Source organism: Erpetoichthys calabaricus, chromosome 2, assembly GCF_900747795.2.
Source record: "Erpetoichthys calabaricus chromosome 2, fErpCal1.3, whole genome shotgun sequence".
Taxonomy (NCBI): domain Eukaryota; kingdom Metazoa; phylum Chordata; class Cladistia; order Polypteriformes; family Polypteridae; genus Erpetoichthys; species Erpetoichthys calabaricus.
In genome coordinates, this window is record NC_041395.2 from 98562304 (window position 1) to 98586166 (window position 23863).

At 40.6% G+C, this 23863-nt stretch overlaps 1 protein-coding gene across 4 annotated transcripts in view; it reads left to right on the plus strand.

Annotated features, from left to right (window-relative positions):
• The window catches only part of LOC114646167 (tetraspanin-32-like), a 97750-nt gene that overhangs the window by 43820 nt on the left and 30067 nt on the right, over positions 1–23863 (plus strand). For 3 of the 4 annotated variants that reach the window (XM_051923208.1, XM_028794194.2, XM_028794193.2), the window contains exon 5: positions 21078–21179. The exons of the other annotated variant lie outside the window; for it this stretch is intronic. In XM_051923208.1, the coding sequence (XP_051779168.1) occupies positions 21078–21179 (102 nt within the window). The remainder of the gene's footprint in view (positions 1–21077; positions 21180–23863) is intronic. 4 annotated transcript variants of the gene reach the window in all.

The window sequence follows — 23863 nt, forward strand, 5'->3', positions numbered from 1 at the left end:
TTACAGCTCACACTCAAGCACCCAACTATGTTTACTCATACCAGAAAACTTGCCTGTTAATCTTGAACCTTTAGGAGGAATCCATAGTAACTCAGGATAACCAATTTAAAGAGTGGAGTAATGTGTAAATTCCTCAGTGATGGGATAGAGATTGCCATTGTAGTCTCTGGACCTGTGAATCAGTAGTATCACTGTGATGTCTTTAATTATCAATATATTCTTTATGACTGCATGTCCAGTATTCTAATTATTTCAAAAACTTCATGTCTTGACTGCAATTCTTTTAGGCTTTAGACCTAGAACTGGTCACAGTTTCTTTGTTGTTGGAGCACACATCATTCCAGCTATAGCACTAAAATATTCCCCAGAATTCTCATATAAACATTTTTAAAGATAACTTTATAATGACATCAGTTAGGATAATACCTTTGTTGCAGAGTTGTCTCTGAGCAGTGAACAGGCACGATTAAAAAAGTGATAGAAGAGGTAAAAGAAAGAAAATGGGTCAAGAACAAAACATAGAAAGCGCATTATTGAATTTATGCATGGATCACAGTATCAGAAATCCTGCAATAGCATTCTATGCCACTGGTAATGACACATCCTATATGAAGGCCATACCATATCATTTTTCTATGCTCACTTAATCCTGAGCAGGGTCATGGTGGAGCTGGAGCCTAATTCAGTAAGCATAGTGCACAAGGCAATTAATCCCTGGACATGGCAGCAGCCCGTTGCAGGTCGAACACACACACACACACCACAGCCAATTTAGCGTTGCCAATCCACCTGAACTGCATACCTTTGGACTGTTGGAGGTCATTAAAAAGTAAAGTATACCTTCATTTGAGTTTTCAATAAAAGGACAAAACCTTAAATGAACATTTTTCTTGTTAAATTCAAAGTGTGAGCATTGTCATAATCTCAAGAAGCTGATAGGAGCTAGGACATTACTAGGATAATACAAAGCAAGATGAACCAGCACAAAAAGCCTTAAGAAAAGAGAGAGAAAGAGAGCCACGTCGGTAGTGTCAGGAGACTTGTTGAGTTAAATGTATTATGGTGGTTTTGGTGGAATTATTCCACATTTTATGTCTTTGAAAATGTATTTTATTTATTATGTTTTTTTTATGTTGTTAACTCCATGACATTTCATGTTGCATTTAGCGCTCAAGGATCTTTCTCGTTGAAGCATTTCTCAATATGTCAACTGATGATGTGTCTGATGTGGCCTATTTATGACACAAGGGTTGTAATAAAACTCTGTAGTTTAATTAAAAATAAAAAATTCTTTGCAAAACAGCTTGAAAGGCTTGTCAGGTTAACGTCCAAGCACTCAAGACTACTTTTTCTGGCTCTGGTTTAAATGAAAGTTTGCTGAATCATTGGATACTTGTTTTTTACTGCTTTTATTTATTTTATTTTTTTGTATTTTACTAAAATAATAATAATAATAATTCTTTGCATTTATATAGCGCTTTTCTCACTACTCAAAGTGCTAAGCAATTGCAGGTTAAGGGCCTTGCTCAAGGGCCCAACAGAGCAGAGTCCCTCAAATAACATTCCATACAATACAGTAACTCAAGTTTTATAAAAAAAAAAATTAGCTTTGAAACAAATCAATCCCCCAACCATGAGAAAGAGAGCTAGGCCAGCAGAGTAAAACTTTAAACTAGTAAAAAAAAAAGTAAATAGATAAATTAATAAATTACTAAAATAGATAGAATAAGAAAGATGGGAGAGAATCTGCTTCCTCATTTTAAAAGCTTATTCTAAGATATTATTGATTTGATCATGCCAAGTTTTGAAAAAGTTTTGTATAGATCCTCTAAGTGAGAAGTTGATTTTTTCCAATTTCAAATAGCATATAACAACAGTTACCTGCTGACTTAAACTGTGTTTAAATTTCTGTCCCCAAGAAACATTTTACTAGAAATTTGCTCCTTTTCATGGGAAGGTTTTCTTGCTGATCGGTTGAAGTAAAGAAGGTTCTGCACATGCCACTGTGCACCAGTGTGTACATGTGAAAAATAAATGGAGAGAAAGAGAAGCAGAACTTGCAGTGCTCAGAGAGAAAGGAAAAGCAGCGAAGAACTGGAAGTGATGACAGCACATCCTGGCCACTACAGGGCACACAGTCCCAGATGGGAACATAGGTGACCATGCTGTCCATCTCATAAAGTAAACAGCATAGAAACTACATTGGAGACCTGGACCTTAAAGGGCAGCAGAATGCTCCGAGCTGCAGGAATACTAGGAGTTGGAAGAGGGATTTCTATCTCTAAGAGTGATTTTAGTGCTTGGCTGAAAGTGACCCAACATTTGAGTCTAAAGTCACTTCACAGCCAGAGACTGGAGACAAGAAAAGAGGATGGCAAGGGATTGACTTGTGGGAGGAAGCAAGAAAAGTCTGAAAGGCAGAGAAGATAAAAGGGAGAGAAAGATAGTATATAAGGTAAGGTATTGTTATGTTCAAGTAGTTAAGGTGTTAGATGTTAAGGTGTTTAGATATGATTTGATAGTTTACATTTGATTTGCTACTCATAGTCACACTATTCCAGTGTGTTTCATCGTGCCGGTCCCTAGCCCGGATAAATGAGGAGGGTTATGTCAGGAAGGGCATCCGGTGTAAAATTCTGCCAAATCAATTTGTGGACAACAATTTTGGATGATCTACTGTGGCAACGCCCGAACGGGAGCAGCTGAAAGAAGAAGAAGAAGTCACACTATATTAAAAACAACATCCATTTTTCTTTGTGTTTTTTTGGGCCCATGCCAATGTACTTTCAAACTCCAATATACTTGTAGTCTAGATGAATGAAAAACAATGTTATTAAGGACAGCTGCTTTGAGTCAGAATGGGAAAAATTCTGTAAAACAAATATGTGGAGTTATTTAAGTATACATTCGGATTAGTAGGCAAACAACACAAGACATTAATATAACTTAAAAGAATCCTTTGGTACAAACAGTTCAGTTCAATTCAGCTTATTTTTGTATAAGTTTAAACTTTGAAAATGAATAATTACATAATGATTATGTATAAAGACACATATTTGTTTAAATGTACAGGAAGACAAAGCAATTCAAAGATGATTAACATAAATGGAACCTAATAATACTTGTCCTTTAACATAATTGTTAAACAATGGCCTATTGACAACAGAGGAGGGGAAAACAAAAACTGCACTCAGTATCACTCAAGGAGAAAATAAACTTCTGGTGGGGTGCACAGTTAGTTATAACAGACACATTCAGAAGACAAAGTCATGCACAGTCACAACCCTGGAGACCTAGTGTTGTGATGTGGAGTCATGAGACACGAAAAAGGACCCAGAAACCCTGACAGGGCCTTCTCTATTCTTGCTCAGAATAAACTTCACCCCATGCTGCTTGACCCCAAGCTCTACTGGACTGCTTGGTTTACACAGGACTTAAAGAGGTTTTGAATTCAAAATATTTTAAATATTGTGACCAACAGGGGACACCACAGAGCTCCAAAGCCCAGACAGAAATGCACTGATGTAGTCCTGGGTTCAAAACACAAACTTTCAATTAACAGAATACCTCAGCACAGCAATATATTTCTCTTTTTCTTTATTGTCTTCTTTTTCTTCTTCTTTCTCTTCACAGCTACTCTGCCCAGACAAGTGTTGCCAGTCTCTTCTTCCGACTCCAACTCGCCTGGATAAGGCAATGTGGTTCCTTTTAATGAAGACCAAGGCATAGGCCATTGGAAGCACTTCTGGGCCATAAAACATCCCATAAAGTAGGGAGTGCAACTTCCTGTAGCACCCCCTGATTGTACCCACAGACTACAGGGCAGCCCAACTGGACTACAGTTCCCAACACACCCTGCAGGTATCCCAATGGATGCTGTCATCTAACGGGTTGGGGGAGCATACAGCTTTGATACAGAGCCTCCCCTGATATCTCTGTAGTATTAGTCTCCTGGCTGGTTAAGGGAATGGAGGCCGATGCCAGCAAGGATGCCAGCTCATGCATGCTGTCCATTACAGTGTCCAAAAATAACTCAATGTGCTTCTCAAGAGAAAGGAAAACAGCAAAAAGCCTTTAGAATAAGAAACAGTCCGCAAAAGGAATCTTTATAAATAAAAATATTTCTTTTAAAATAGTATAACAAAAAGCTCAAAAATAGTAGAAAGGAGATGCCCAAGAGAACAAGTTCCAATATACATTCCAAGGCCTAAATCCAATAAACTAAGCAAAAGACATCAAGAGTCAACAAATCCAATAATCCAAAAAAACAATACTTACAAGAGACGCCTATAACTTTAATACACCACTCCTGGGATCCTCTTCCCTGACTCTTAAATAGCCAGAAGGAGGTCTCAGGAGTGGCGATGTCAGAGTGGCCCCACCTCTTGGTGTACCACCACAGAAGATAAGGAATAGACTTAATATTTAAAGGGACAGTAAACAAATAACAAATAAAACAGATATGTAACAGAAATAACATCACAACTTTAAAAATAATGTCTCCAAAGTTACAATAAAACCACAAATAAATGCAATCCAGGGCAAAACCCCTGGCTGTAACATAACTCCTAGGCCAACTACCTGCCAACCCCTTCCTGGCATGCTACAGCAGACGCTGGTCTGGGACGTCTAATATGATGACAGAATCTTTCCATCCATTGGTTTTAGTGCTGCATGTATCATTGGCAGAAAAACAGCTTGGAAGTAGAGGAGAGGCACCAAATGTCACAGCACAACACCGAAAAGAGAAACAGAAAAGAGGATGGATAATAATACTTCATAATTATTTACTGCTTATATTTTTATAAAAATTACTAAAAAAATAGATATGCGGGGGCGGCACGCTGACGCAGTGGGTAGCACTGCTGCCTCACAGTTAGGAGACCCGGGTTCGCTTCCCAGGTCCACCCTGCGTGGAGTTTGCATGTTCTCCCCGTGTCTGCGTGGGTTTCCTCCGGATGCTCCGGTTTCCTCCCACAGTCCAAAAACATGCAGGTTAGGTGCATTGGCGATCCTAAATTGTCCCTAGTGTGTGCTTGGTGTATGGGTGTGTGTGTGCACCCTGCGGTGGGCTGGTGCCCTGCCCAGGGTTTGTTTCCTGCCTTGCGCCCTGTGTTGGCTGGGATTGGCTCCAGCAGACCCCCGTGACCCTGTAGTTAGGATATAGCGGGTTGGATAATGGATGGATGGATAGATATGCAGTATGCACATGTATTTGGCAGGTATTTGTTACAATGACAATAAAAATATTCTGATTCTGATTCTGAGGTGTAGCCAGGCTGGTGCCACCATTAAGGCAAATTAGGCATTCGCCTGGGGCATAGATCATAAGGGGGGAGGGGACTCAGCCACATGGGTTAGCTACCGAACAGTCGGTTGGCGTATTAATAAGCTTGGTGTTATGTGTTTGTGCTTTCTAGTTCTTGTAATTATTCTTGCTGCAGCATTTTTGGAATAACCTATAACTGCATAAAGAATGATTTAAACAGCATGTGAATAACACATTGCAGTAGTCAATCCTGCTGCAAATAAATGTATGAATTAATTTCTCAGTATCCTCCATATATAGAAACTAGCTTTATTTTCTAGTATTTTTAAGCTGGAAAAACAGATTTTAGATAGTGTTGTAATGCTTATTTTGAAAGATAATACCTAAGTTGCATGTTAATTCAGTAAAACTATTGGTTAGTCCAGATGAGTTAGAAAGTGACAGAATATTGTTGCGGTATGAGAAATGGCATTTGGCCTAAAAGAAATGTATAAGGGAGTATTGTCTTCATATAACTGAAAACGAATATTATGTTTTACAATGATAATTTGTAATGGAGTATGTAAAGTGAAACCACTAAAGGTCTGAATACTGAGCCCTATAATTTCTGAGTATAAAGATGGAGTACTGTCAGCACATTTCTGGAAATACAAAAGCTGATTTGATAAATATGAGCTAAACTATGCAAGAACAATGCCTGAGAGCCCAATGTAATTTTCTAGCCTATGTAATAATAGTGATCAGTGGTGCCAAAGGGTCCACTTAAATCTAACAACACAATTACAGTGGACTTTTCTTCATTAGAGGATATTAGCATGTTGTTTACAACAAAGATTATTGCTGTTTCTGTATTGTGTCTGGTACGGAAGCCAAATTGAAATTTCTCAAATAAACTGTGAGGTATTTGGTGAGACTAAAGCTGTGTGGTTACTCTGAATTTTTGGGTAATTGTGCAGTAACTGACAGTTTTAGTGCATCAGGAACTGTGCCAGTGAGTACATGAACTATTGATAATACTAAGAATGGGCACTGCCAGAATAGCATTTGAGCTTTTCACTAGTTTTGCTGAGACTGGGTTTAAGGGACAGGTAATGTATTTAATTGTAGAAATAAAAGTTATGACTTCCTTTTATGAAATCAAATTAAAATTACTATATTAATATGTGCAAAGTGAGACAGATATTGACAATGCAGTATTTCATTTGTGAGGAGAATTCTGGGATCTTGTAAGATGATTCGCTGTGGCAACCCCTAACGGGAGCAGCCAAAAGAAGAAGATTATTAAAGAAGTTTATGTCTGCAGTGCTAATATTTGTGAGTATTTTGCATTTTAGCTCGGAGTTCCCATTTGTTAGGTTGGCAACTGTTCTAAATAGAACAAGATGATTATTTCTGTTTTTATCTATTAATCTAAAACAACAGTCAGATTGAGCCAAAAAGAAAGCTTTTTATACCTTTTGATGCTGTCTGTCCATGCAGTTTTTAAGATTTATAACTTGGTTGCTTTCCACCTATGCCAGAATTTTCAGCATTCTAATTTAAGAGTGTGAGTACTCTCTTTAAACCAGGGTGAGTTTCTACGTTCTTTAAGTAAGTGTATTTTGGGCCTCAGTTAAAGTTACATTATAATTAGATGTCAGCTGATCTAGATTGCTTTCATAATTATGCTTGAGTTTCTCAAATTATCTACTAATTTTGATGCAGAGTTATGATCTAGATATTGTACTGTCCTTGTTTAAATCTGTGATTGTATTGGTAAGTGTAAAAACAAATCAAATGTAAATAAGTAGTGATCAGAGATAACACCATTTGGTGAAGTAATATTTAAATTTTGAATCTCAGCTCTGTAAGTAATAATTATATCTAATGTCTGATTATTACAACCTGGAAAAATGCTGCTATGTTTACCAGATAAAGCCAAACATATGCTGAAACCATATGTGAATTAAAAGCAACACTACATGATCATAATTTATAGCTAAATCACATAAAAGGCTAGTAAGTTTAATGAACAATACAAATGCCCTTATGATTTTTAGACTAGTACTAAAATTGTGTTGGAATCTGGTTAAAAGTCTAATACAATATGGGTGCCTCAAAGGATATAAATTCACCTAATTTTTTGAAACTGTTTACAGTTCATCACACAGAATTATCCCAAGGTCACCTCTTCAACTAGTATCTCTTTATTTATGGAGAAATGTAAAACCATTTGGTGCTGTCACAGCTAAAGACCTTGTCACATCAGATGACTTTTCTAGTGATTTTCAATCACAGACTTCATTTAAATAATCTTAGTGACTCAGGACCAGTCATGGTAGTTTGACATCCCCAGTGATTCTTTCAGACTGGTCTATGACTCACCATCACAAAATCTGTCTTAAGTTGTAGGGGAAGGCTCTGTATTTGTGAGAGGCAAAAGATGGCAACCAATGACCACTTACCCAGAAGTACAATGAATACAATGTAGCCATGTGGAATAAGGAATAGGTCACAAAAACAGAAGAAAGACTTGTCTGCCTGATGTCTCATGTTTGTCATACCATGGCAGAATGGAAAAAGGAAGAAAGGTCTGAGGTTGTATTTGTACTCAAAATACCTGGAAAGCATTCATACAGGCTTGAAAGTTTGAAACTGTACTGGAAAGTTGTCACACAGTCATGTGACTTGTCATTCTCTGCAATTCCTGGTTACGTAATCTGTCATTCTCAAGGCAATGAGATTGAGCAACTGCAGTCATCAAGTTTGACATCCCCTCTGACTAGAAGTCACTTAATGTGCTGCTGGTTTTAAGCAATAGTGTTGGATTTACTAAGACCGGTTTCAGATTTTGTACCTAATATAGTATTGTTTATTATATTATAACAGGAATGTTTAGTAAACAGCATTATGAACTGCAGAAATATTTTTCATCTAGTATTATACTTTTTCTTTTAATTTGAATTAAACTACTAATAGAGGTACTCCAGTGGAGAATCTGATTTTATCTTTTGGTCTAATTATTCTCTTAATCCTTGGGTTATTGACTGATTTAGATTTTGCTTTACAACTAAATTTATCAGACAGCTCACAACAGAGATTCTGGGTAGCAGCTACAGAACATTAACAGATGGAATTAAAAGAACCTAAGGTCACAAGGTTGTGGACTGGATGTTTATTTAGGCAGGAAATTTTGCTGCCATATTTTGGGATACAATAAAATATCCCCTATAGTTAGGATGAAGACTGTCTCTCTTGAAAAATACAGATTTTTCCCAAAAATCATCCCAGTTATTAACAAAGTATATCCTTTTATTGGCACACCAGGAGCCTCATGTATAAATGGTGCATATGTGTAAAAATGTTGCGTACTCCCATTTCCACGCTCAAATCGCAATGTATAAAACCTAAACTTGGCGTAAAGCCACGCACATTTTCACGTTTGCTCAAACCCTGGCGTACGCAAGTTCTCCGCTCAGTTTTGCAAACTGACGGCACCCAGCATCAAAGTAGTGCTTTTGTTCCAGTGTGGTTTCCCTTTCTTTTTTAGATCCACATCCCTGACACGGCTTTATCATATACACTAAAATTAACCGCATATTATGTATTAGCTTAAGGCATCTGATTATAATTATCCTGTAACAATATAATGGTCCACGGAATGGCCCACCTATTCCAAATACCATAGCTGCTTTAGCGTTGTTACTCTCACTGCACCTTCTTCTTCTTCTTTCAGCTGCTTCTGTTAGGGGTTGCCACAGCAGATCATCTTTTTCCATATTACTCTCATTCCACCACTCCGAGTATTTATATCACTGTATCTGAGTGTGGAATCACAGCTCTACAGCAGCTGATCGGAAAGAGAATTATCAGTATACAGCATCTAGCACATGCTGCGTCAGCCATGCTGCCTATTTGAACTTCTCTCATACAGCAAACGCTTCAGAGCCTTTCCTGTATGGACCTCACGGTTCAGAAACAGTTTCATCCCAAGAACTATAAGCGCACTCAATCAGTCCATCAAGTGCTCCTTGTAGAACTGTTTGTACTTATAAGTACAATTACCTCACTGTAAACTTGCGATACAGTTATAATATTGCACAACCTGAGCCACTTCATAAAGTGCGTATTTACATATGATGACGATATCATTTTTAAGATGAAATGCAGCAAAATATGTTTATTACATTATACAGATAAAATGTTAACATCATTTAAATAATCTATATTTTTAATAATTAAACATGTGAGGACATGGTGGCGCAGCGCTAGTGATGATCTGGTGCCCCGTTTAGAGATTGTTCCTGCCTCGTGCTGTATTCTTGCTGGGACTGGCGCAACACTGGAAGGATAGATGGATAGAATAATTAAAGATGTACTACAAAGATATTTCAATGTTCCTTAAAAGTTTTGAAGAATTGGAGTTCTAAGATTACCGATGGCTTAATGTCTATTACAGAGCCGATTGTATGGCAATTGGGTACTTAGACAAAGAAAAGGAAGGACAGGAATTGGGGGTTAGTACGTTTGAAAGAGAAGTACTGCTGCAATAAATTATTTCATTGAAGGTTGCACACAGCACAGCAAGCATCTTGCGTGAGGCAGGAGCAATCTCCGGATGGGCCGCCAGTTCGTCACTATCACTGAGCCACTGTGTTCACATGTTTAATACATACTTTAATTGTTTTGATATGAATATCAAGTATACATCACAATATTTAAATTATTCAGAGAACTGTAATATCATGAATGTAATGGATTCTGTGTCCTGTCAGAGGATTCACACACACGGAGCACATAGAAGAACACTTACAAAGCAAAGCATTTAACGTGCTACTTTAGTTATGATGGGATTTAAGAAACTAGTAAATTAAACAATTTTAAGATGAAGTTTATGATGTTCTACTTTATTGACTAAATAAACTATGTGATTAAAGTGGAAATTTCGAGATTAAAGTTGTCATTTCAAGCTTTTTTCCCCACTGTGTCCCTATTTTTTTTTCTTTTCTCTGTACCCTAATAAGCTTCCATATGACACTCAGATGGTGGGCTACGACTCGCCTTTTCATGGCGACTTTGATATGTGACAACTTCTTTTTTATTTCGGGCACTGTGTGACTTTGTGAACTTGAGCTTTCGAGTTTCTCCGACACTCTCTGTCAGTCGATCAATTTCCTTTTGTTGTTTATACCACTTTTTAAACCAACAAATAGTACTTTTTTCCTTTCCTCCACTTGGTATTCGCAGAAATTCTTCTATTTTCCTCCGTGCATTTGCCATTGCCTTTTCACAGAATGCTGAGCTTAAGGGCTATTTATATTGATTTGCATATTCAAAGAGGCGTAATTCTGGGAGGAGTTGGGGAGTGGTGGCAGGCACATGCACGTGCGTTACTTTTCATGCTGACCGGGACTTATGTACCGGAAGAACATGGAAGTTGGCGTACGCACAGATTTATGGATCTGGATTGTTTTGTGCATATGAACATTTCCGCTTTTGTCCGTACGCCATGTTTTTGTTTGAATTCTACTCACAGCGTTATGCATGAGGTCCCAGATCTCTAGATTAAATGTGAATCTACAAGCAAGTGACATTAGTGGTAGCTTATAAAATTGGAATGCAAGCTGAATAATATCCAAGGACACACTGTAGATAAGTAGAAAATTCTTTGCATGAAATGAGATAATCAGTGAAATTCCTCCGGAATCTGTGCCAGGACCATTAAGCTTTCTAATTTACACTAATAGCTTTAATTCTTTGGATGACATCATAATTGAAAAATAAAAAATATTTAGGCAGCTAGACAATTTAAAAATACCTTTCACAAACTCTTGGAAAATGTAGTTTAATATAAATTAGTCCATCCATCCATCCATCCATCCATCCATCCATCCATCCATCCATCCATCCATCCTCTTCCGCTTATCCGAGGTCGGGTCGTGGGGGCAGCAGCTTGAGCAGAGATGCTCAGACTTCCCTCTCCCCGGCCACTTCTTCTAGCTCTTCCGGGAGAATCCCAAGGCATTCCCAGGCCAGTCGAGAGACATAGTCCCTCCAGCGTGTCCTGGGTCTTCCCCGGGGCCTCCTCCCGGTTGGACGTGCCCGGGACACCTCACCAGGGAGGCGTCCAGGAGGCATCCTGATCAGATGCCCGAGCCACCTCATCTGACTCCTCTCGATGCGGGCTCTACTCTGAGCCCCTCCCGGATGACTGAGCTTCTCACCCTATCTTTAAGGGAAAGCCCAGACACCCTGCGTAGGAAACTCATTTCAGCCGCTTGTATTCGCGATCTCGTTCTTTCGGTCACTACCCATAGCTCATGACCATAGGTGAGGGTAGGAACATAGATCGACTGGTAAATTGAGAGCTTCGCCTTGCGGCTCAGCTCCTTTTTCACCACGACAGACCGATGCAGAGCCCGCATTACTGCGGATGCCGCACCGATCCGCCTGTCGATCTCGCGCTCCATTCTTCCCTTTTTCGTGAACAAGACCCCGAGATACTTGAACTCCTCCACTTGGGGCAGGATCTCGCTACCAACCCTGAGAGGGCACTCCACCCTTTTCCGGCTGAGGACCATGGTCTCGGATTTGGAGGTGCTGATTCTCATCCCAGCCGCTTCACACTCGGCTGCGAACCGATCCAGAGAGAGCTGAAGATCACGGCCTGATGAAGCAAACAGGACAACATCATCTGCAAAAAGCAGTGACCCAATCCTGAGCCCACCAAACCGGACCCCCTCAACGCCCTGGCTGCGCCTAGAAATTCTGTCCATAAAAGTTATGAACAGAATCGGTGACAAAGGGCAGCCCTGGCGGAGTCCAACTCTCACTGGAAACGGGTTCGACTTACTGCCGGCAATGCGGACCAGGCTCTGGCAACGATCGTACAGGGACCGAACAGCCCTTATCAGGGGGGCCGGTACTCCATACTCTCGGAGTACCCCCCACAGGATTCCCCGAGGGACACGGTCGAATGCCTTTTCCAAGTCCACAAAACACATGTAGACTGGTTGGGCAAACTCCCATGCACCCTCCAGGACCCTGCTAAGGGTAAAGAGCTGGTCCACTGTTCCGCGACCAGGACGAAAACCACACTGTTCCTCCTGAATCCGAGTCTCAACTATCCGACGGACCCTCCTCTCCAGGACCCCTGAATAGACTTTTCCAGGGAGGCTGAGGAGTGTGATCCCTCTGTAGTTGGAACACACCCTCCGATCCCCCTTCTTAAAGAGGGGGACCACCACCCCGGTCTGCCAATCCAGAGGCACTGTCCCTGATGTCCATGCGATATTGCAGAGGCATGTCAGCCAAGACAGTCCTGCAACATCCAGAGCCTTGAGGAACTCCGGGCGTATCTCATCCACCCCCGGGGCCCTACCACCAAGGAGTTTTTTGACCACCTCGGTGACCTCAGTCCCAGAGATGGGGGAGCCCACCTCCGAGTCCCCAAGCTCTGCTTCCTCATTGGAAGGCATGTTAATGGGATTGAGGAGGTCTTCGAAGTACTCCCCCCACCGACCCACAACGTCCCAAGTCGAGGTCGGCAGCGCATCATCCCCACCATATACAGTGTTGACACTGCACTGCTTCCCCTTCCTGAGACGCTGGATGGTGGAGCAGAATCTCCTCGAAGCCGTCCGAAAGTCGTTCTCCACGGCCTCCCCAAACTCCTCCCACGCCCGAGTTTTTGCCTCAGCAACCACCAAAGCCGCATTCCGCTTGGCCTGCCGGTACCTATCAGTTGCCTCAAGGGTCCCACAGGACAAAAGGGTCCTGTAGGACTCCTTCTTCAGCTTGACGGCATCCTTCACCGCCGGTGTCCACCAACGGGTTCGGGGATTGCCGCCACCACAGGCACCGACCACCTTACGGCCACAGCTCCGGTCAGCTGCCTGAACAATAGAGGCACGGAACATGGCCCATTCGGACTCAATGTCCCCCACCTCCCTCGGGATGTGGTCGAAATTCTGCCGGAGGTGGGAGTTGAAGCTACTTCTGACAGGGGGCTCTGCCAGATGTTCCCAGCAGACCCTCACAACACGTTTGGGCCTAGCACGCCTGACCGGCATCCTCCCCCACCATCGAAGCCAACTCACCACCAGGTGGTGATCAGTTGACAGCTCTGCCCCTCTCTTCACCCGAGTGTCCAAGATATGTGGCTGCAAGTCCAACGACACGACCACAAAGTCGATCATCAAACTGAAGCCTAGGTGCCAAGTGCACATATGGACACCCCTATGATTGAACATGGTGTTTGTTATGGACAATCCGTGATGAGCACAGAAGTCCAATAACAAAACACCGCTCGGGTTCAGATCGGGGGGGCCATTCCTCCCAATCATGCCCTTCCAGGTCTCACTGTCATTGCCCACGTGAGCATTGAAGTCTCCCAGCAGAACGAGGGAGTCCCCAGAAGGTATGCCCTCTAGCACACCCTCCAGGGACTCCAAAAAGGGTGGGTACTCCGAACTGCTGTTCAGTGCATACGCACAAACAACAGTTAGGACCCGTCCCCCCACCCGAAGGCGAAGGGAGGCTACCCTCTCGTCCACCGGGGTAAACCCCAATGTACAGGCTCCAAGTTGGGGGGCAATAAGTATACCCACACCTGCTCGGCGCCTCTCACCGGGGGCAACTCCAGAGTGGTAGAGAGTCCAGCCCCTCTCAAGGAGATTGGTTCCAGAGTCCAAGCTGTGCGTCGAGGTGAGTCCGACTATATCTAGCCGGAACCTCTCAACTTCGCGCACTAGCTCAGGCTCCTTCCCCTTCAGAGAGGTGACATTCCACGTCCCAAGAGCCAGCTTCTGTAGCCGAGGATCGGACCGCCAAGGTCCCCGCCTTCGGCCACCACCCAACTCACACTGCACCCGACCTCCTTGGCCCCTCCCATAGGTGGTGAGCCCATGGGAAGGGGGACCCACGTTGCCTCTTCGGGCTGTGCCTGGCCGAGCCCCATGGGTGCAGGCCCAGCCACCAGGCGCTCGCCATCGAGCCCCACCTCCAGGCCTGGCTCCAGAGTGGGGCCCCAGTGACCCACGTCCGGGCAAGGGAAAACGCCGTCCAAAATTGTTTTTCTTCATAGGAGGTTTGTTTAACCACTCTGTCTCATCCCTCACCTAGGACCAGTTTGCCTTGGGTGGCCCTACCAGGGGCATAAAGCCCCGGACAACAGAGCTCCTAGGATCATTGGGACACGCAAACCCCTCCACCACGATAAGGTGGCGGTTAAAGGAGGGGAATAATATAAACTAGTGTAAAGTATAAATGCTATACTTTAATGTTAAATTTAAAACAGGAAATGCTGACATACTACAGGCGTTGCCACACCCACCACAAGGCAAACCACCCGGATTGAGATCCGAGTGCAGCCGTGCAATGGGTGACACCTCAGCCTGAAAAGGATTTCTGGATTTATGTTACCCCCACATTCTTATCATCCTACCAAGATGAAACCAAAAAGGTTAGGCTATATTGTAAAATCTGTTGATTGTTAATCAGGAGACATTATCCTCAGGCTCTGTATTGTGCTAGTAACACAACATCTGGAGTACTGCAAGATAAGTAAGATATCCAACATTAGAATGTGTGCACAGAAGAACAACTAAATGTATTTCATGCCTATAGGTCACATCTTAATATGACACTGAGCATTTATTTCTTGTTTTTTCATGCTATTTTGCCTAACTGGGAATTTCTCAAAATCTTTTTTTCCAGATAGTATTACGGCCCATTTCATGTTTTAGCACTGTATATTGTTCCATTTATTTTCGCTTCCTCACTCACTCACTCAACAGCATGTTTTGTGTCTCCAGATTTTTTTTTTGGTGCCATGGCAATAACAGGCTAAGGGAATTAAATGTCTATAGTTTTGAACAGAAAAAACAAGCTATGTGGTAATCCAAACCAAATCTTCAAAATTCTCCAAAGCATCCAGGAAAATGTTTTCAATTCACTAGTAAAGGAAGTTAGTAGACGTTAAGAGGAAGTGTACTCCTAACAGAAGCCAATAAACACTTCTTCACACAAAGAGTCATTAGGTCACCAAACTACTGAGTCATGTACTGTAGTTAAAGGATAAACTCTAAGGGCTTTTAAAAAGCATCTACAAGAACTGTTGGGCGTTAGCTCACCACACAGATGTAGTGCATGAATTGTGAATTGTAAAATATTTTATATTGTTGAATATGATTTTTGTTATGCTTCTTTTCATTTATGTACAATATATTTTCGTGATTAATGTTTTAACAGTTAGCTTCCACCCGGCTATATCTTCACCTATTTCCTGTTATTGTTTGATCATTTACTGACCCTTTTCCTGTTAATGATGTCTTAGTGTTATCGTGTCTGTCTCATATTACATATTACCATATACAAATTTAAATATGTGTGCTAACAACTCTGGCTTATCCACACTTGAACACTTAAACACAGAAACTAACAGAAGAAAAAACTGTACGGACTGTACATATAAAGGGTCTCAAAAATATTTTGACATTATCCTGAGTTCTTTTAATATTTTGATATTTTTCTGTTTGTTCACATTATTATTCTTGTATCATCACTGCTCTGCCATTTTCTGAGTTGCTGGCATTATTTATAGCCATGAACCCCAGTGCTAGTCATTTGGTTGGTGACATCATACTTCTGGCATAACTCAGTAGTTTATCTGAATTTAGGACTAACAAAGTACCAGTGTATGTGAGGCATTTCAGTTAGATTTAAGTTTTGTGACTGTGGATTGTTTTTTGACTTTGAATTTAGTTTTTGGTATTTTTGCTTTCCTATTTAAATGTTCTCAGACGCCTTCCTTAATTATTAATGATAATTCTGTTTATTTTACTCTACTTGCAATTTATAGGTGTGGAGTCACTGGTATAAAGTAATGTTTTATTGAGTGCTCTGTTTCTGAAGTCTCTTACTGGACTGCCAATACTGATGCTCTGTTTAAGAAAGGAGAGAGCCGGCTATACTTCCTTAGAAGGCTGGCGTCCTTCAACATCTGCAATAAGATGCTGCAGATGTTCTATCAGACGGTTGTGGCGAGTGCCCTCTTCTACGCAGTGGAGTGCTGGGGAAGTAGCATAAAGAAGAGGGACGCTTCACGCCTGGACAAACTGGTGAGGAAGGCAGGCTCTATTGTAGGCACGGAGCTGGACAGCTTGACATCCGTGGCAGAGCGACGGGCACTAAGCAGGCTCCTGTCAATAATGGAGAATCAATCCACTGCATCCACTAAACAGTATCATCTCCAGACAGAGGAGCAGCTTCAGTGACAGACTGTTGTCACTGTCCTGCTTCACTGACAGACTGAGGAGATCGTTCCTCCCACACACTATGCGACTCTTCAATACCACCCAGGGGGGTAAACGTTAACATTATACAAAGTTATTGTCTGTCTGTATACCTGCATTGTTATCACTCTTTAATTTAATATGTTCTTTATCAGCATGCTGCTGCTGGAGTATGTGAATTTCCCCTTGGGATTAATAAAGTATCTATCTATTGTGACAGATTAAGGTCTCCGTGACCCCTTGAACCCTCAGACTAGATGTCAGACACCAGATAAAAGTCCAAATAATAGTTTATTATTATTATTATTAATAATAATAATAATAATAATAATAATAATAATAATAATAATAAATGTGCACAAAGCACCCTTCACTCCACAATACTCAAATAATAATTCCAATAAACAATAACCAATCCTCCACTCCCAGACGCGTTGCCACCCTTCCACCCAGCTCAGCTCAACGCCTGGGATTTCCCATCTTCCTTTTATATTCCCTGACCCGGAAGTGTTTCCCATCTTATTTCCGGGTCAGATAAAAAGTCCTTCTTTTCAACCTGGAAACACGACGTTCCCTCTGGTCATATGATTATGACGTGCTTCCGGGTTATAGGGCACGTATAAGTCCTTGAGCCTACCTGCAGCGTCCTCTGGTGGGCCCCACGGTGTCCAGCAGGGTTGGGAATAAAAACTCCATTGTCCATAATTCCCTGCTAGGTATCTTAGGTATGACAGAGATATGTTTTGCTGTTAACTTGCCACATGAAAATAATCTCAGCTATCTGAACAGTTGTCTCTGTAAGCAATTTGATTGTTTTATCACTGGCTTGTTAATATGGCAGATGCCATTTCTGAAGGCAGTTTAACCACATTGCACTATGTTGTAATGGTATGCCTTTTGTTTTGCAATTGGAGCACAGCCTTCTGAAGTAATAGTCTATTGAAAGTGTGATTGAATGGTCTGATGATATAAAGTCCTGTGCTTTCGCCACCCAGCTAAACTGCCTATCCTTTAATGTGTTCTTACAGCAGCACCTCTCCATGTTAAACTCTATTCTTAGATGCCTTAAAAGTATCGGTATAGCATTCCTAAATTTACTTTATTTAATCCATTCAGGTTCTTGGCAAAGGTATCTATCCTGACACCTAATGGAACAAAACAAGAATCACTCCTGGAGACAGAGTTCCAGTTCATTGCAGGGCCCACCCACACACACGCCCAGCAACTCTCACATTCATATGTAGCCAGTTTAAAACTGGCAACTAACCTAACACACATCTTTGAAACTTCTTAAAATTCTTCACAGGACATACTGGCAAGGTTATTGGCTTGTTTAGAGTTATATGGTGAATTTTACAGGGAGCCTGGACCTGTACTCCAACACCATAGACACTTGGCAACACGTGTATGAATTAACTAAACTTGAATAATGAATATTAGTAAGGCTGTCATATCAGTAATTTAATAATTTAATAATAATCAATAATTTCGGTCTATGTTAAGCAGCTGGAGTGGGGTTCCATCCACTGCAAGGCAAAGATAGCAGATATTTTTTGTCATTATTATTCATGACAGTGAGTGCAGATCATTTTCTCATGTCTTTCCTGGTCAGGAGAATAATAACTTTACCTATAATGTATGCACCAAGGCACCAGATGTCTCATATAAACATTTTAGAGACCAAGGCTAAAGAGATATTAAGGACTGAAGCTGAGAGCTGAGCTTTTAGTAAAGATTGGCATAGTTTCAAAATGCACTGAGGGCACACCAGGCGCACAAAGAAAAATGAAAGAAAGGCTGCAAGGCCTTCTGATTAAAAGCAATGTTAGTGCTGAACCCATAGCTGTGGGAAAATGAGGTGCCTGACTATCTTTAATGGGTGTAAAAGTCAATAAATCAGCCTTATGATCTTTGTTTCATTAAAGCAAACACTCTTGCCAGCATTTTTTATCAATCCCTTCTCATTACAGTGCAAGGACTTCAGGATACAAAGGCGCGTTGCTGTTTTTGGTTACTAAGATACACAACTGTAGTACTGAAGCGGTTCCTAAAATATGTTTGGCTGTTAGCAGTGCACGCCTATATTTAGGTTGCATTTCCCTCTTACTGACACATTTGGCAGGCGGGAGGATGAAAGCAACATGTTCACCGTGAAGCCTTAAAGCAAACAGTCGGGAAAAACGAGCCCTTCAGAAAGTATTCTTATATTTCCGCTATTCCTTCTTTGCTGGCTTTCCCACCCTTACGCCATTTTTTAATTTCAAAGTGTCTATAGCTGGACTCACAAGCATTGTTTTTTGGGGCAGGAGCAGCTGCTTTGAGGAATCTGCTGACTATGTAATTCACACAGGGCCAAAGAAGGGCTATGCCACAGTGTCATCTCCTTCCTGGAGCTCTCTCCATTTGTTACAATGAAAAGATGCAGCTGACGAAAGTGCAAACTGGAGCAAAGCCAAATGCTTTAGCTGAGGAACCCCAGTACAGCAAAGTAGAAGTATGACAGTCTGTTGATTTATGAGCCTCTGCGGTGCACTTTTCTAGCTAATGCAACATGTATGATTTCTTCCTCTCTTAAACGGACGAGCATTAAAGTGATTAAAAAAAAAAACTCCTCTGCAAATCACTCCTGCCTGTCAGTTCTTCTTACGTTAATTATAGAGACACCAGTCACACGGGCTGAGGGGGCAACTTTGCCCCACCTTGCCCAATATTCTTGGATCTATCTTTATCTAAAAGAAATAACATTTTTATCTAAACAGCAACTCAATTAAGTGAAAAAAATGTCCTGTTCCATTCATACATTTTATCATTCAGTTTCCCAACCTATATATTTTAACAACTACTTATACAGTCGATAAAAATCTGGAAACATTAACCCGAGCGCTTAGGGTAGTGTGTTGATAGGATTTAGGAGGGTCCTAGTTTCAAAGTGTTCTAAATGTTGTTTTCTCCTAAGAAGGTGTGTAATACTGCATAGTAAATTGGATTTGTGAAAAGAGGAAGAAAGTGCTAATAAATAAACATTGTTAATACTAAGATTTAGAAAATGTCATGTGTAGAAATAATGTGCTCAATTCCCTTGACCTGACCCGGCTGTGGCATTTGCATGTTCTGCTCATGGCAATTTGAGCTTTTCTCCAGCTGCTACAACCAAAGATATGCATGTTAATAAACTGACAAGTCTAGTTTGAAGGTAAACTTGATATTACAACAGACTAATGCCTTGAACTGGGGATGTTTCTGCCTTGCCCTTGATACTGTACCTCTAACCCTAAATGGGTTCAGAATATAAATAAATGAATAAGATGACTAACCATAATATTGTTGTAATATGTGGTTAGCACTGCTGCGCCAAAGCTTCCCAATTAAAATTCTGTCCCTGACACTTTCCATGTAGAGTTTGCATGTTCTCTTGTGGGTACCCCTATTTGCTTTCACATCTGAAAATTTTGTATTCTAAGTAAATTTTGAAAAACAAAATACATGTAGTGTGTTACGTGATGTGATGTGTTATGTGATGGACTACCATGCCCCCAATGTTTGTGAATGGTTTCTGGCCTCCCACTGGAGAATAGATTTGCTCAGCTACCACATTTGCTTGAACATATTCAAATCAGTTTATTTTTACAACGCTATCTTCACTGTGTATTCCTGTTTGTATATACAGTAATTCAATGCAACTCCTTAACGATTGCATTGTCATGATTTTTACATTGATAATAGAATTTAATATATGATAGGAGATGTACATATTTATCAACCGATTTTTCTAATACATTCTTTAGGTTGCTTTGCTCTCCATGTACTTGAGGGTGATAGTTGTAGTGGTGACAACACTCTAAAGTAGACAAACCATGCCACCTTATCCATAGCCCCAGTCTTCTGGTACTTCGAGTGAATTTCCAGAAGCATACATGCTGTCTAACCAAGTGACATAGACCCTCCAGTGTATCCAGGAGCCATCCTCACTAAACGACTGAAAAGCCAGGACTTTGAAAGCAGCTGTCCTACTTTGAGTTCTTCCTATATTCTTGAACTGCCCATTTTGTCACAAAAAGTGAAAGATGACTTATACCCAGAATTTCATTCTTTTGGTCATTTCACAAATCATGTGACTGCAGGATGGGGATTGTCCAGTAAATTAAAGTTTCATCCAGGGACATAGTTCATGTTTTACTACTATTGTTTTAAGAAATTTATTGCAGACTATTTTTTTTCTTAAGTAATTTACCTATTTTTGGGTCTGTATAGTATTGGGTCTGAAAACCATTAAATGATTTACAAGTTAGATGTTCCTGAGATACTATTTGCAGTAGTAATTGTGTTCCTAAAATATATCACGGTGGGCTTGGACACAGAACTAAAATAGGATGTGCAGCTCTGGTATGTGTCCTACTCAAAATTACACAGAGGAGTGAGGTGATTTGACTTAGAGATACATTCTTTCAGTTGCTAATACGAAATTATGACTGACAACCTTGTGTTTTTAGATTTGTTTTTCTTTTGTTTGATCTACCTACTCTGTCTACCTTTAGGTGGGGAATGTAGTAAAAGACATCTATGATTTTCTTTATTACAACTTCACAAGGAACAAGTCAACAATTGCTGGAAAGCATCTGGAAGATATACATTCTGTGGTAAGTTGCAGTTAATGTAGCTGGACTGAGAAATGCAACGGTTGGTGACTTTACAGATAACAGCAAAAGTGCTTCTCTTTGAAATGAATTCTGTTCAATGTTTGTTGAACCACACAATTAGGCAAATCATCCCTATATCAGTGTGCTTATTCTATATGGAATTATATTTTACTTTAAGCTAAACCTTCTGTTTAAATTACATTTCTGAATGTAAAGAGCAAATTTAAGAAAATCCCTACCACAGTTCCTAAAATTACAAGTTAAAGGAACACTCCACCCAAAAATGATAGTTTTTTTTTTAGTTACTTATCCCATGTAGCTTATAGTGGTGGCCCAGAAAAAATTCAATCTCATGTTTTCGTGGAAAAAGTACATAACAGTGATTCTAAATGAACAGGACCCAGTAGTGACCAAAGCTGGACAATAGCAAAAGTTGTGAAATATTTCCAAGGAACAAAGATAAAAATAAGTTGTGTCGCATAATCCACATGTTCATTATCCATTTACATTCTCAGAATGTGCAAACTAAATGCATTTTTTGCTAAAATATTATTTAATACTTACTTCCAGAAAACTCTGCATACAATATAAACAGGAAAGGCACAGTAAACAATACAGAGCTTTTGAGTTGAAGACAGGATTGCTGACCAATAAATGAGGGAGAGAGGTGAATCTTTAATAAAAAAAACAGTTTTTTGAGATTTTGCGTATCCTGTTTGTATTTTTATACTTAGTTTTCTAGAAGTAAGTGTGCAAAAAATTTAACAAAAATGTGTGTATTTTGCATGTTCTGAGCATGCAAATGGAAACAGATATGAAAATTAATTATATGAATCAACTAATGTGATATTTTTTTTATTTTTCCATTTAGGTTTTTCACATCTTTTGCTGTTAGAATGGATGAAGGTTGGGTCCTGTTTATTTAGTATCTTTGTTATGTCTCCACAAAAGCATGAAAATATTTTTTTTTTCTCATCCACCACTACAAACTACAGTAATATATTTTGAGCCACCAGTGGGCATACAGCTCCCCAAGCACTTGACACAACAGACACAGAGCACAAGTCCAGCACACAACACACGTTTATTAAGATTGGGAAACATTTTCCTCATTTCCCACCACTCCAGCACAGTACAGCATCAAGCACAATATACAATGCAGTACTTTGTCCTTCTTTTCTTCTTCTGTATCTTTCTGTTTCCACTCCTCCCTGGCAAAGTTCGTTCTCTTCCTCCCAGTTCTGGGTCCAAGTGAAGGTCGGTGGCTGCTTTTGTGCTGCACCTGGGAGTGCTCCAGGTGGCTCATTGGAAAAGGCCTGGAATCACTCCCAGGTGACTTGAAAGCACAATATAGCAAGGCCTTCTCTTCCACTCCCTGTAGCGGCCTCCATGGAACCCAACTGGGCTGCATCAAATTCCAACTCCCAGCATGCCCTGTAGGAATCCATGGTGCCACAGCCACCCTGGGGGGCTGCCCTCTAGCGTCCCGGGGAAGGTAATGTCTTGTGGATGCTGTCTCCCCCACTCCTTCCATCCAGCAAGGGTCAATTCAAGTATTGCCTGCTGATGATGCACATATTTTGGAACAAAAGATGACATAAGAACGGAAATGTGGTCTAGTGTCATAAAGGTGTCAGACAGCAGAATAGTGGTGTGTCTTGTCATGGCACCCAATTTGTTAGTCACAGACAGACACAGGAGAGGGGAGCATGTGACCTTTCCACATGCATACTGCAGGCTTTTACCCAGAAACAAAATTGTGGGTTAGCTCACCTTTCTCATTGTCTTGTTTACTTATGTCATATATTTATTTTTTTTCTATTGACTTCCCAGGATTCAACCCTTCTGTTTTTTTTTCTATTCCTGTCCATAATAATTGTCACCTTCTAAAGTACAATTTACTTTCATTCTCTTCACAAGACCGCCATCTCAATGCTATTTACCAGTTTCCTTAGTATATCAAGGTAGGAACCTGCAGGTCCCTTACACATTTCATACATGTGACTCTTTCTTCTGTACAAGTTTTGGATTTCTAATTCACTCTGTTAAGGCCAGTAACACACTATATGAGTTTTTCCATCACTTTCAGTCATATTCAATTCACATAATTAGACAATTATAGCAATTTGTAGACTGCCACAGCATACACTTTCTCAACAGCAACAACCCCTGCAACTCAGTTTGGTGATGGCAAATGAATCTTGGCAATCTGCAATGGCTAAAAAGAGTATTTGATCAGGATACGAAAGAGTTCCTTTAAAGAAAATTAGAAGGTCATAGTCAAAAGGAACAGGGTGGAGTCTGAGTTAATGATAATGCTAAAAATATTGAGCACCAAAATCCAAACAACTGCCAAAAACAAGATCAGTATTAAACAAACCAAAAGTTTCAATTTATGTTCAAATTGATGATAGACTCACCAAACTTTGGAAGCAGCTCAGATGTTGGTTTGATGTTTCTTGCGCCACAACAGGGCATGATAAAAAATAAGATGTTGATTAGCTGCCAAGATGAGACAAGTTTGCATAACACCCATTTTGTAATACAAGATTTGAAACCGTGATGAAAAGTCAAGAAAGGATAATGCACTCAATGACCCCTGCAATTCCCTTCACAGTCAAAGAGATTTGGCAAATGCATATGTTAAGCCTGACATTCTCTGCAACTAGAAGTCATATCAAGAT